The sequence below is a fragment of the Mytilus edulis genome, chromosome 1 (genome assembly GCF_963676685.1).
Source record: "Mytilus edulis chromosome 1, xbMytEdul2.2, whole genome shotgun sequence".
NCBI lineage: Eukaryota > Metazoa > Mollusca > Bivalvia > Mytilida > Mytilidae > Mytilus > Mytilus edulis.
In genome coordinates, this window is record NC_092344.1 from 67,160,233 (window position 1) to 67,174,576 (window position 14,344).

A 14,344-nucleotide genomic window follows, 5' to 3' on the forward strand; every position below is an offset into this window, starting at 1 on the left:
AATATGTCTTTTTCAAAGAATTGATTGTAGGTTAAATATTTTTGGTACGGCATTGGCTCATAGCTCATATGTCAAGAATATATGTTAAATGGCCATTTAAGGTCAACTATGTCAATTTCAACATGTTATTGACGTACAATATGACATATTTTGCAGTAATGTGTCCATCATATTCATTCATCGTTAAAAAATAATACAAGTTTGAAAGGCTGACTCTTATAGAATCCGGATGAAGGTTAGTCAAGAAAAGCGCTTCGGACACATGAAATATATATATATATATATAACGTTTCTTTATTATTTTATCGAACCTCTCGCTTTCTCAAACGGGGAGTTTAGCAAGATGTATCAATTTCAAACACATAATGTTTTGTCTAAGTTTTTGAAGGTCAAACGTTGGACTCATTTTAAGATATTTTAGATGCAAGTAAACTAAGAATTAAGATCTATGGTATAACATGTTTTATGTTTGTTCATTATGATACAAACATCATTCATTTATTTAAAGTATGAATTGAACATTTTCATAATTTTAATGAGAAGTTTAACTGATTAAAACAAGATTGATGATAATGACTTGCATTTGGACGATAAATAGAACATTGGCCTTTTTTCATGTTTCTATTTCATTGTATCTGACAAAGTTTTACGTTTACTTAATACATGCATTGAGTAGTAATTTCGAAGTCTAGTTTGGAAAAGAGTAGTTTTATCGATCATCTGTCTTTATACATTGTACATTCTCACATTACATTATACAATTAACAGTTAACATTTGTCTTGAATGAAATACATTAGTTTCATTACGAGACGAATGCGGACTTCCTTATTATTTCCAAATACATAATGAAATAAGTAGCTCACATCAAGCGTTAAACGAACAATAATGGTCAAGTAAAACAAATTAGGTTTGCAGAAATTTAGAACTCCCAAAATGGCTTAAACAACTATATAGAACTGTTATACAAAAGGGGGTTTTTGATAGCTATTAACCAAGTTTAAACCACCATTTTATTTGGTAAATGCCTTTGCCAAGTCCGGAATACGACAGTTGCGTTGGTTGATAAAGTCAAACGATTGATTTTGTTAGTTTTTATGGACATTACATTTGGGGTTCGTGTTGTTTATTCTTTAGTTTTCTATGTTGTGTCATGTGTACTATTGTTTTTCTGTTTGTCTTTTTCATTTTTAGCCATGGCGTTGTCAGTTTGTTTTAGATTTATGAGTTTGACTGTCCCTTTGGTATCTTTCGTCCCTCTTTTATGAATTTGCCTTGGAGTTCGGTATTTTTATATATCCTTTTTGTAAAATCGTTATAAAAGTGGGACGAAAGATACCAAAGGGACAGTCAAACTCATAAATCTAAAACAAATTGACAACGCCATGGCTAAAAATGAAAAAGACAAACAAACAACAGCACACACGACACAATATAGAAAACTAAAGAATAAACAACACGAACCCCACCAAAAAACTAGGGGTGATCTCAGGTGCTCCGAAAGGGTAAGCAGATCCTGCTCCACATGCGGCACCCGTCGTGTTGCTTATGTGATAACAAATCCGGTAAATAGTCTAATTCGGAAGGTCACATTCAGGAAAGGGAAGGGGATTGTAGTTACAACGAAAGGAACATATCCGATATCATTTGTGATACGGTTATTCCATAACGGTCAACCAACTCGTGATGGCGTCCGTAAAATTTACGAAGGGATGATTTCAACTTCACCATTTGGAACTCTTGATTTAATAGCTTCCTTGTGAGCAGCATCCCTCTATCAAGTGTTATTACTAATGCGGACTTCCTTCTCATTTTCAAATACATGATAAACATAAGTGGCTCACATTAAGCGTTAAACAAACATTCAGTGGTCAAATTAAACAAATCTGATATGCAGAAATTCAGAACTCCCCCAAAATGTCATAACTACAGGACTTTTAAAGGTGACATTGATTTTAAAGATCATCTAAATATTTTATGTGATCACGACATAATATTTTTTTGTAGATTTCAAACAGTGAATCTTTTGACCGATCCAAGATGTGATCTTTTAAATATGTTAAAAAAGGCGACGAATATCATCATTTTATGGCCTGATGAAGAAAAAAAACAAAAGGAAATATGTCAATCTATCATTTTTTAAGAACAATATCGAATACCGCTTACTGCAAAAAGAATGTCAACGGTAAAGAAGAATGTAATAGAAATATAAATAAAAAGTCAGTCCTCCTGCCAAATGAAATGTTTTGTGTATATCTTTTCATTTTTATGGCACCCTAAACGGAGTTGGGGTGACATATTGATATTGTTCGTTTCTTTTTTTTTATATTTATTCTTCCACACTTTTTTGTCCATGCTATTTCTCAGAATTGGCTAGAACAATATTGATGGAACTAAACCATATTGAGGACCACTATATGAAATTGTGCAATCGGGGTATGGCATCATTAAGATGGCTGACGTTGCCATGGAAACTGATAAAATGTTTTAAAAAAATCTAAAATCTAAAACTTTCGTTATAAGAGCCAACCTAATGAAACTTTATGTAAATGTTGGCAGTGGTGCTCTGAGGTACCAACAGTACTTAGCTTCTGCAAAATGGCTGCCATTGCCATGGAAACTGGAGAAAGTTTAACATTGACCCTATGGGAAAAAACATCAAACCAGCATTTTCTTAAGGAATATAGACCAAACTCAAAGAAACATCATGAACATGTAACATGGCATAAGTCAATGTTGCAACTGTTGTTGGAATTTTCGAAATAGACAACGTTACCATGGAAACAGCAAAAATATCCAAAAATTTCAAAATGGTCTTAACTTAATGAAACTTATAATAGATGGTAAATGACAATTGGAGATAAGACTTTGGACTTCAGAATTTTCAAAATGGCTGTCGTTGCCATGGAAACGGCAAAAATGTGAAAAATTGATAAATGGTCCAAATTTGGTGAAAATTTACAGAGACATATATTCTTATGTCTTTGTGTGCATTAACTGTTTACTTTTTCAAAATGGATGCAGTTTAGAGGCAATGTTGGAAGGGTGCCATCCGCTATTGCTTGCAATGGCAAATCTAGTTATAGTTGTTATTAAAAAAATTTTGTGCATTGTCTAGTTTGTACGAATTTACTCAATTTATGAACCACCAAAACTCAGTGCTTGTACGTTTAATGATTTATGTGTATATTTAAGAGATTTTAAAATTATCTTTTTAACGAGCTTGGACGGTTTATTTGGCTTCCAAAGGAAGACGGTTAAATGCAATGATTTCGTAAACAGAATTTTAATCTTCTTTTGCTAAGCATGCGGTTTTTTTTACTCAGAGAATCTCAAAAACTTGAATAACCGACCAATTTTCTGTCACAGATATGTCATTGTGGCAAAGCACAGTTCCATTTATGCAAAATGTATAGAATAGAATGAAAATGGATTCATTGTCCTGTATACTTCATTTAGTATGTATGTTTTATTTGTGTGTTTCTCTGTCCTGTATGTTTTCCCTTTTATTTGTATTGTAGTCCTGGCATGTAATGTTGTCATTTTAATGATATTTTTTTTAATTGCCATAAAAGCGGGAGGTTTGGCTAGCCAAAAAAAATGTTCGACCAACCGTTTTTTTTTTTCTTTTCTTAAAATGTTCTGTACCAAGTCAGGATATTGGTTATATTGTAGTTCGTTTCTCTGTGTGTGTTGCGTTTTAGTGTTTTTGTTGTGTCGTTGTTCACCTCTTATATTTGATGTGTTTCCCTCGAAGTTTTAGTTTGTAACCCGGATTTGTTTTTTTCTCAATCGATTTATGAATTTCGAACAGCGGTATATTACTGTTGCATTTATGTTAAAAGGTAGAAACAAATGAAATTTATCACAAGATCTCCAATTATTACATTAATTTGAATCCAAATTAAACAGCCTTTGATCTTTCTCTTGAATAGACTCACAAAACCAAGTACTAGTACATGATTTTACCAAGTGCAATCTATACATTCACTCATTATTGCTATGAATGTATTTATCATGAAATATACAAGTTAAATGCGAATTGGTTTTGATATTTATATGCTTGATACGGTGCACAAAATCTAAAAGGTTTCATTTACAATTAACCTACAACAACTCATCGTAAAGGAATCAAACATACATTGATTGTATTTATAGATTTTCCCATTACACTGAAGCGCAGTCTAATGTCTTTGAAATTTAGTCACCATTCAATGAATTTGATTCAAATATATTCAACACTATCTTAATGAGCTTGTTTAGTTTGTCTTTTTACTCAATTTCACTATGAATTTCATTCAGTTTAACTGATTTATTGAACGTTTTCTCACAGGGCAAGGATAGTTTCGTATACTTACCACATAATAAAATCTATTATATTGCATGGAAGGTTCCACATATGACTTTCATCATCCTATATATGAATATGATTCATTTTTTCAAATTTTATTGTAAAAACAAACATATAAATATAATATGGTAAATTAAAATTTTGTGGCTTATTTTCCTGTCGTTTTATACTAGGAAAGAATGACTTTATCAACGTTTTAAGCAATGAACTGAGATGTATACTATCTAAGGCGTTAAAATTCTTTGATCTAACTCAATAAATCTGACGACATCTTATCATCTTTGTTGTGAGTTTTTGGACCAGAAGAAACAGCCATTTTTGGTGTGTTGCTTTTGTTAAAAGCTTCTATAGATATTTCTCAAGAAATGTGTGATCATTATAAATATCCCCGGTTGTACAATGTTAAATGGCGTTTAAATCCCTTTCAAAGCTCATTTAATGAATACTTTTAATGTTGTTAGTTTCTGATTGAACGGTTTATCTAAAAAGTTCAATTATAAATAGAGGATAATGAAATTCTCACCCCCGAAACATGTTTCTCAATTTAAGATTTTTTCTGTGTGTAATATATTTTACTAGATACGTTTTGGTTTAAATATTCAGTTTATAAACTATGTACTTAACCTAAAGTGTTAACTTTCTCAGACAAAATAAAAATAAGGAGATCAAGTGTTATGATTTCCAACGATACAACTAACAATCAGAGACCAAATATAGGTTTAGTGTTATTAGCAACTATAGGACACCAGTTCACCTCAGACATTTTTACGGATTTTTTTTGTTTTTTTTTTTTAATTTTTGTTAGATTCTTTTTGTTCTGTTGCTAGTTATATTTACAGAGAAGTGAAATATACCAAAGAAACTTTCAAACGCATTAGTCGAAAACAAACTGGCAACGCTATGGCAAAATGAATTTCATTTATTTACTAGACTGCACCTTACATTTAAGATTCGATTCCCTACTGCAACGTTAACGTTGCCCATTTCTAGACTTTTTGTTGGCTTTTCATATGTTCTTAGACTTTCAAAACTATCGGTTATGGTCAAAGTTAATGAAGGTTCTGTTAGTATCTTGTGCATTGTGGACAGTACTTAAATGCGTATATCATTACCAGTAAGGTGTACGTACTGACGGTGGACTGTTAGTATCCACGCATACAATTCACCCAGCAGTCAGAAGTTCAATACTGAGAAATTCCATGTTTATTAGTATATCTTTACCTCATGTTACAAGTATGTGTCTAGGCGTTGTTGTATGATCATATCTTGACAATCTTGAAATCTTCTTGATAATTTAAGTGATACATTTTCATTCATAAATTCAATTCGTTTAAATTACTTTATCGTGTACTTGTACTACAACAGTATCTGCGGTTGCAACTACTTAATGCAATATTGACTTTAATGTGTTATTGGTTTTTTTTTCATTTGTATGTACATGTACAAATATATTTTGCTTTCAATTTAGTATAAATGGTATCTAATGTCCGTTATTTCAGTGTTATTATCGTCCAAATCGGTGTCTTGCATTTATATAGAGAATCAAAATACATGTAGTACTTGTATGTACTGGCTCTTGTTAATGTATACAGCAATTTTCGTATTCAAATTCAACTCCCATTTTGATAGTTACTGTTTTAAATAAAAATTATTTTATATCTTGCAAAAGGAATTTAAGAAAAGTTTGTAATAGTACGTTGTATTACATATTATTCAGTGTAATTCCTGATTTTTGAAATTGAAAAAAAAATATTAATTGTGTTTTCATTACTAGTTCATTTGTTGAAAATATTAAATTGTTATTTGAATTTTCTATGAACCGTTAAAGAATATCAATTTAAAATAAATGAACAGATAGAATAACGAAGAAATATGAGTTTGTGTTGCTGGTATGGTCCAATGTACTGTCCAAATTTGTACCAATACCTGCTACCCTTTTCTTATATTATTAGAACTGTTATAGTCCCTGTCTAAAAGCAATATCTATAAGACTTTTTGTATTAGTAGAACTGACTGCAGTCCCTGTCGGTAATCAAAGACTTACAATTCAGTTATATATAGAAGTACTACATTTTAAAGACAACATGACAATCTGACGTACGATAGTGCGTATAATCACTTTAATCTAGTTTTAAAATAAGTCTTAAATTCTTTAAAGAATTGGATTTTTACTATTTAGATTATACTATATAAACAGAAATAATTTACTTAACACTAAGTACTGATATGCTCCTCAAGGGCCGATATGTCAAGTGCCGTGCCAATCGACGTGAAAAATAAGAAAACAAAACCATAATTGATATTTGACAATTATTATGAATGGTATGTATAAAAGCTTGACTTGTTTTAAAATCGTATTGTTAAGTATGATATTATATATATATACAATTTGACGTTGTGAGGCTGTTCCTAAGTGGTGATACGCTCGAATAGTTACACTAACTTACTATCATATACGGTAAGTACATACAATATATACATAGTATATTCTTACAAGGAGATGAGATGATATACCTTTTCTCCCGATAATATTGTCAATAAGTTTATGCTGTTTAGAAAAAGGGGTGGAGCGATTTGAGAACTGAAGCGTTTAGACCAATGACAATTAATCATAGACGAGAAATTTGACAAAGACTTCAGCTGTCGAAAAAAAAATTCGAACCAATCAAACAAATGCTGCAATGAAGCACAATACATAGGCTATTGAAACAAATTGGCATAGAATTATTTGCTAAGTATTGGATTAACTGTTATGAAGTGTTGCAATTTATTGTGGTACAAGATGGTATAGAGAAACTCACTAATGACATGAGAATGTCTACTGAGAATGGGAGCTAGGCGTCATACGAAATTTCTACTGGGACTTCTCTATTTCACTTACTGTGTTTATGGGAACTTTCTGTGAGTAGTAAAAACCATCACTTTCACAAGTTTATAAATATTTCACATACAAGTTGTAAAATCTTAGACTGAATGGATGAAATCAGATTGTAATTTTTTCCATTTTATGCAATTCTTATGTTCATATTTCTTACTGGTTCGTCAAAGAATCTATTTTATTGAAGGTGGTCTGTATCATCTTTGCGTATTTCGTAGACCTGTGGAAACTTTATTTTGGGGTTATCAGTTAAATTTCTAATATTTGATTATTATAGATCGTTTAAGGTATTATTAATGATCATGAATATTTTAAAATTTGACATTAATTTTACAAACCATTTTTTATAAGAACACTACGTGTATCCAAATGATATAAATTATCAATTTCAATGGTACACATTATTACGAAATTTATACGGTAATGTTTGTAAATTTTTAATTTCACAGTTTATTATTAATGTAAAACGGACAATATGATACTTATTTGTTAATGTATTAAAGCACGTGTTTCTTACAGATTTAATTTTCTCCTGTGGTGATCTGTTATGGGTTTGTTTACTTAAATGTTTAAAATATTTTATTTTGTCTTTGATAATAATTATTATTTTAGACTCGAGGGTGGTCAAGTAATAATCAGTTTTCATCACACACATACAAACGTAAAGTTACCCATTAAACACAAACAAATCTTCAAAAACCTAATCTTTTTTTGGTAAATTACACTTTTAAAGAGCAAAAATAAAGGACTGACATATTTGCTTTGGTTGTTGAAATAAACACCATTCAAGTGAAGAATCATTACACAGTTATAACTATGCAGTTTGTACGTCCTTTTGTTCAAGAGATAGTTTACTACTAAAACTGCCCTTCTACTATTACTTGCTCTAGCCGTGAACAACAATACAAAAATGAAATATAAGAAAAATTGTCAGACCTGTTTCATACATATATCAATTTAAAATACTTGTCTCATTTATCTAATTATGTTTAAAAAAAATAAAAAAAAATGTTCGAATAGTCAACACTTGGCGACGTTTTTACTATTACAATTATGAAATATCTTAAAAAGTATGATAAATGAATACTTAAGTTATTATTTTTAATAATAGTTTATATATTTAACTTTGTGTTCAGTTACATGTCCTCAGTCTTCCGAACCTCAAGGTAACTGTCTATAAGGTGTTAACCAAAGCATCAAATATACTTACCTCGCTTATGCAAGATTGCACCGACATTAAAACTCAATTATTTGTTCTACATTTATATCAGTAGTCTGTAACATTATATTTTCTATTTTACCCCAGAATTTAATGAAGCTTTTCATATACATCTACTCGGTTGTATGTAACCAGATTACTTACTTACTTATATATATATAGATATACATGTGCCTGTTATTTTAATGTAGATTGCATAACTTGAAATATTAATATTGTATTTATGTTGATATATTTTATCATTTTAACAAATCTTGTGAAAATTATTAGAAAATGTAATAATGACAAAAATGAATATTTGGGTACATCTAAGTACCAACCCTTACGTTGTTTTAATGCGTTTTGTCTATTCAGAGTTTTTTTTTTAGCAGAAACATCACTTTTGAAATTTTCTTTCAAAAACATTTTCACCCTCAATTTACTTTTATGTTCAAAATTATTCAAAACGTACAAATTTATACATTATGCATTTTAAATTGATGTTTTTAATTTGTGTCGTTTTGTAATTTCAAGCATTAATGATGCGGTTAAAAATTTCTACAACTTAATTTTGAATATTGCCTTATACAACATGGTATATGTACACCTTTAAGATGTTTTAAGATGGAAATGAGATAAAATGATACGAGTCTTGTGAACAGAGTTATTTGTAAGATAAAGATCTACAAACATTTATAGGGGTCTAATAAACTATGATATATAAATTAAAAATGGAATACACAGCATAATATAACACATAAATCATTGCAAATATTATTGTAATGTAAAGGAATCGTTCACACAAGAATGATTTCATATTTTGTCAAGCATTCCTCACGTCTCCTTACTTAACCGAAATTTGTTGGTTTATTTTTTTTAATATTTAATGCAATGCTTCTTTTCATAATATAATCTGAAAAGGTTTGGTAAACTATTTGAATTTTTAATCATGAATTTTGTATGATGTGAAAAATAGAAAGAAAAGAGCAGAAAGCATTTATAATTTACTACTGCAATGACTTTGCCCTTTTTACTTAAGGAAGCACCTTTCAAGGGAACAAAATATAACCCATTCTACTTCTGTAAATGTTTTTTTATTTTATTGCAGCCTTACAATGCATTTTAAATGTCTAGAAATGCTGTATTATTTTGAAGAATGAAATTAACAAGCATGATATTCATAATGTATGAATATTAGTTATAAATGTTTACATCTTGCATTTTTTAATTCTAAATTAATACAAGAGTATTAAAAGTTTGTAGAGCGGAGTAATTTCACAAGCAGATATGAAAAAAACATATTTTAGACATTTTAAGTTAAGCCATTCGTGATAACATTTAGCAATTTTACATTTTTGGAGAAGCCGCATCGTCGACAATGTGTTTGTATAGCCCTGCATCAGTGTTCAACAATGCACACATGAAGCGTTTTACACAAAGTAAAATATCCGCTACAGCTTGTACTAGGTGTCAGTCTGCAATTCAAAGTGAAATGGGAATTCTTGCTCCGCGTATTGCGACTTTAGAGATGAAGCACATGCAGATAAAAAAAAACTTTAATCCTTTGCTTTGGGTATCGTCGAAAGAACCTGAATTAATACACCAACACTATATATCTTTAAAGTACATGAACAAGAAAGGTAAAGAGTTTGTTCATCGTTGTAGGTTGTACGGAGACCTTAAGCTGTTAATTTCTTTGTCCTTTGGGCTTTTTCGAAGAGCTGTCTCATTGGAAATTATACCACATCTTCTTTTTTATGTTTTATATTAAAAAACAATATTCGTATTCAAGACGAATGTTGAAAAACATTCTTCTGAATGGACCCTTTTTTCCAAGTACGCTTATGTTGAAACACTTGTAGGGATCTTTTATAATCACTCATTATATGACGTTTATAACTTTTACAGGTCAGTTTCATCAGTAGTAGCACTACCATCGAACATTATTTGTAATAAAATTCCTGGATTAACTCCTAGACAAAGATCAATTTGTAGAAAACGTCCCGACGCCATAGTAACAATCGGAGACGGAGTTAAACTCGGATTGAGAGAGTGTCATTATCAGTTCAGAAATAGGAGGTGGAACTGTACAAATATAGACCAACAAAATACAATGTTTGGGATATCACATTCCGTTGGTGAGTTACACTTAAATTTTAGTGGTGAGTTGATTTTTAGAACATACTGGAAAGTTTGTGCTCTCGTCAAAAAGTTATTCTCCTCACTATCCGTAAGAAAAACGCCACAGGAATAAGATGTAGCTTGTATCAATATATACATGTATGAGTCAATACGAACGTGACACAAGCCCTTCTTAACTCTATACACTATATGCATATTTGGTTACCAGCTTTTATAAAACAATGATTGTTTTTAAGAATTATGCCGAGTAAATGAAAGGCGAGAACTTCTTTTCGACGAGAGCTGCTGACTTGCAAGTATTAACTTTTAAAACTTCGTTAAAGATCGAATAACTTTCTAATGTTTATTCATTACAAAACTCTAATCGATGATATCCGGGTACCAATTGCATCAGCATAGACTAACTATAGTATTGGTTTTTACTATCTCCATATGTGCAAGCTATAAATTTCATTATATATATTTGATATTTTACATACAAGTGTGGTTAAAATGTATCATTCCATCAATTTAATTGTAACGATAATGTGTTATGTTTTTATACCATTGATATATATAAATATGTATAATCAAAACTAGACTCAAGAAATAATTAGGGGAGACTTCCTAAGACGGAGGGAAGTAACCTCCTATGATTTTGTCTTTTAATCACATGTCATGGTCAATTAGTGAAATAAATAAGACAAAAAACATAATATGACATTCTATCATTATAATTCCTTAATATTATATCAATTATATTGAAGATGATGAACTTATCGTATGGATATACGAAAAACATTCCTTAACCCTGCATTAAAATAACATTATTTGTTCAGAATTTACTGAACCAGATGCGCATTTCGACAATACATGGACATGTCTCTTCAGAGGCGTTTATGACAAAATACACGAAGAACCAAAACTTGAGGAATTTATAACATAGAATAGGAAAAAGTATTGCCAAAGCAAATTAAGAAAGACTGCAGATACAGCTATTCTGTCAAAGTTTTTCTGTATACTTACCAGTGACATAATTTATATTTCATTGCAAAAAAGATCCTTAAGCCATATCTTGCCTGAGCATGCGTTACATTAGAAATATGCATGCAATATATAAAACATATATAAGATAAGAAGATTCCAAATTGCCGTAAAAGTTAACTGTAGGATTCTGTAATGCCTCCAGTAATGAGCAAAACTCTTACCTCAAAACAAACTATAAAAGTTCACAAAAATGACAAATATAAAAAAAAGAAGATGTGGTATGATTGCCAATGATACAATTGTCCACAAGAGACCAAAATGACACCGACATTAACAACTATAGGTCAATAATTCAAACGAGAAAATCAACAGCCTTATTAATGCACAAAACAAACAAAATATGTTACTAGGCAACACAAGAAAGTGTGTTCAGAACACAACCGCCACTTCCCCAACTTATTACGTTTTATATCCTTTTGATACAACTGTTAGTAGAATAATAGTCAACAATGGCTTACCATCAACATAGTAGTTATTGTTTAAAGGATAAAAGCAGGCGTTGCAAATTGGACAGCAACCGAACGACACTTATAGCTAAACGACATACAGTAAAAGACATGTGTTTATATAAAAGTCAAGTTCCAATTTATTCCTAGTCTAAAGAAGCTGGGAATAAGTTCAAACTCAAACGTTAAGAATAAGGCAACCACGGACGGCGTTCCTGACTGGGGACAGACAGACACATGAATATTTTGCGGGGATAAAATGAGATATTAACCCCTCCGTCTTTTTCTCTCGACAAGTTGACTAACAAAAAGTACATATAAGACTATTCAATTTATATTTAAGTAAATATGATTTTAAACATTATTTCTAAAAGTTTGACAACAATTGAATTTCAATTTCCCTCTGGCAAAGGTTAATCTTGTGAAGTACTTTAAAAATCAGGACTGATCCTGGATTTATGTTAATACCAAAAAGAATAAATAAAGTTATTAGGTACAATTTAAAATAGCATATTTAAAAAAAAAATGATCTTCATATTGATATGTTGTTCTCAAGCTCCGTTCTTGCCTTTCTGAATTGGCGTCTGCAATCATACTAAGTTTGGTATATTCGATTTCGATTTATTATAATATGTTGAAATTTTCAATTGATAAATTATGTAATATTACTAAAAGTTAGATGTATCACCCTGAGTCATATCTGACCTTAGACTGTTTCCGGGTGTTCAATGTAAGATGTTTCGTTGTCATTTTTCCACATATAATATAAATATTGACCTGAAGCATGATTCCTTAACAATAAAATATGCATCATATCAAAAATATTTAACATCATTTTTTTCCTGAAATGTACTTTTAACAAGAATCCCGTCATAAATGGTTATTCACTGTGTTATTAAAAGTGTCTGATAATCCTTATCGAAAATTACGCTCCAGGATTTCCATTGTAAAACCCAGTTAAACCCAATATTTATTCCTTAAAAAATTCCTTTAAAAATTAGGAATGTCGCGGTCATTTTGTGCTATTCTTTTGTAACACTGATCATTGTTGATTTTTTTCTCTATTTTTTTTTTTTTATTAAATGTTACCTAAGTTTCTTACCAGTCTTCTAACATTTAGTTTGACATTTGTCAATAAACCTCTTTTCTAGTTCAGTAACTAAATAGGCTCCTGTTCACAACAAAATATCTCTTTTTGCTTACTATTCCCATATATGCCCTCAAGCTTTGTTTTATTTCCAAATAAGAATGATTATATCCGAAATAAAGAGATTTGTTTACTTTTGCGCCTGACAAATTTATGATTCACATAATACCAATTATTTAACGTGTCATTCATAAATTGTAGATAAGCAAGTCATCATCGTAAACGTTTCACCTCCGTTCCGAACCCGTGTAATTTGTCAGTACTTAGTTTTCTGTGCAATACTTGTTCTAGAAAGACTCATAAAGATCAAAACTGCATTGCAGGGCAACACCAGGATTGAAAATCCATTTGCACGGTCGTCCTTAATTATTGTCAAGTTTTTAACAAACTAAAACGCAAATCCGTTTTCATTGACAATTCGAAGCAGCTAAAATTTCTCAAAACAGAAAACTGATTCGAATATAGTCTGCAAACTTTCGAAAATGCAACTCGGAATAATGATAAATAAGGATAAAGAATAGATAAACTTAAGTTCCAAGTTTAAAAAAATAGCCACTTATGTCTGTCTCATCCCCAAAAAGTGACGATAGGTATATCATTGTGAAGAATATACAATTACCAAAACTATCATACACACGTGTGAGAAATGTACATAATAACCGTTAATGACAAATCATCTCATCTCATCTTACCGCATATAAAAGATGAATTGAAAATACAGAGATGTGATCATATTGATGTCGATTTCATATTTCATTTTTGACATTGGAAGGATCATGTTTTAACATATATTTAGATTATCTTTTAAGTAGCAATCTTGATGAATGAACAGTGAGTTCTCAACACATGATGACGTTATCGAAAATGGCACTTATTATTCTAAATTGGACGAAGAGTTTCGAGATATATATGCTAATTTTCGTTTTTATTCTTATAAATATGTATTATGAAATTAAAACCAAATAGTTGATGGTTGTTATTATGATTGATTATACTGTAGATATTACAGTGAATAATACCTATATTTTGCATACGATGTTTCGTGTGCTTTTGGACAAATAAACATTTAATATGACGAAGGGAGAGGGAGGGAAAAATTGAAAGACAATTACTCTGAGATTGAAAATGAGAATGTGTTAAAGAGACAATGAAATGACC

The 14,344-nt window shown here is 30.5% G+C and overlaps 1 protein-coding gene across 6 annotated transcripts in view; it reads left to right on the forward strand.

The window, feature by feature from the left end:
* LOC139487640 (protein Wnt-7b-like) overlaps positions 1–14,344 on the forward strand; it is an 81,262-nt gene that overhangs the window by 41,785 nt on the left and 25,133 nt on the right. Inside the window, exons 1-3 of one of the 6 annotated variants that reach the window (XM_071272577.1) lie at positions 6,907–7,250; positions 8,364–8,393; positions 10,334–10,587. In XM_071272577.1, the coding sequence (XP_071128678.1) occupies positions 7,177–7,250; positions 8,364–8,393; positions 10,334–10,587 (358 nt within the window). In that variant the 5' untranslated portion in view covers positions 6,907–7,176. Of the gene's footprint in view, positions 1–6,824; positions 7,251–8,363; positions 8,394–10,333; positions 10,588–14,344 lie in introns of those variants that run through there. The other 5 variants (XM_071272588.1, XM_071272603.1, XM_071272618.1 and 2 more) reach the window with 5 other exon arrangements.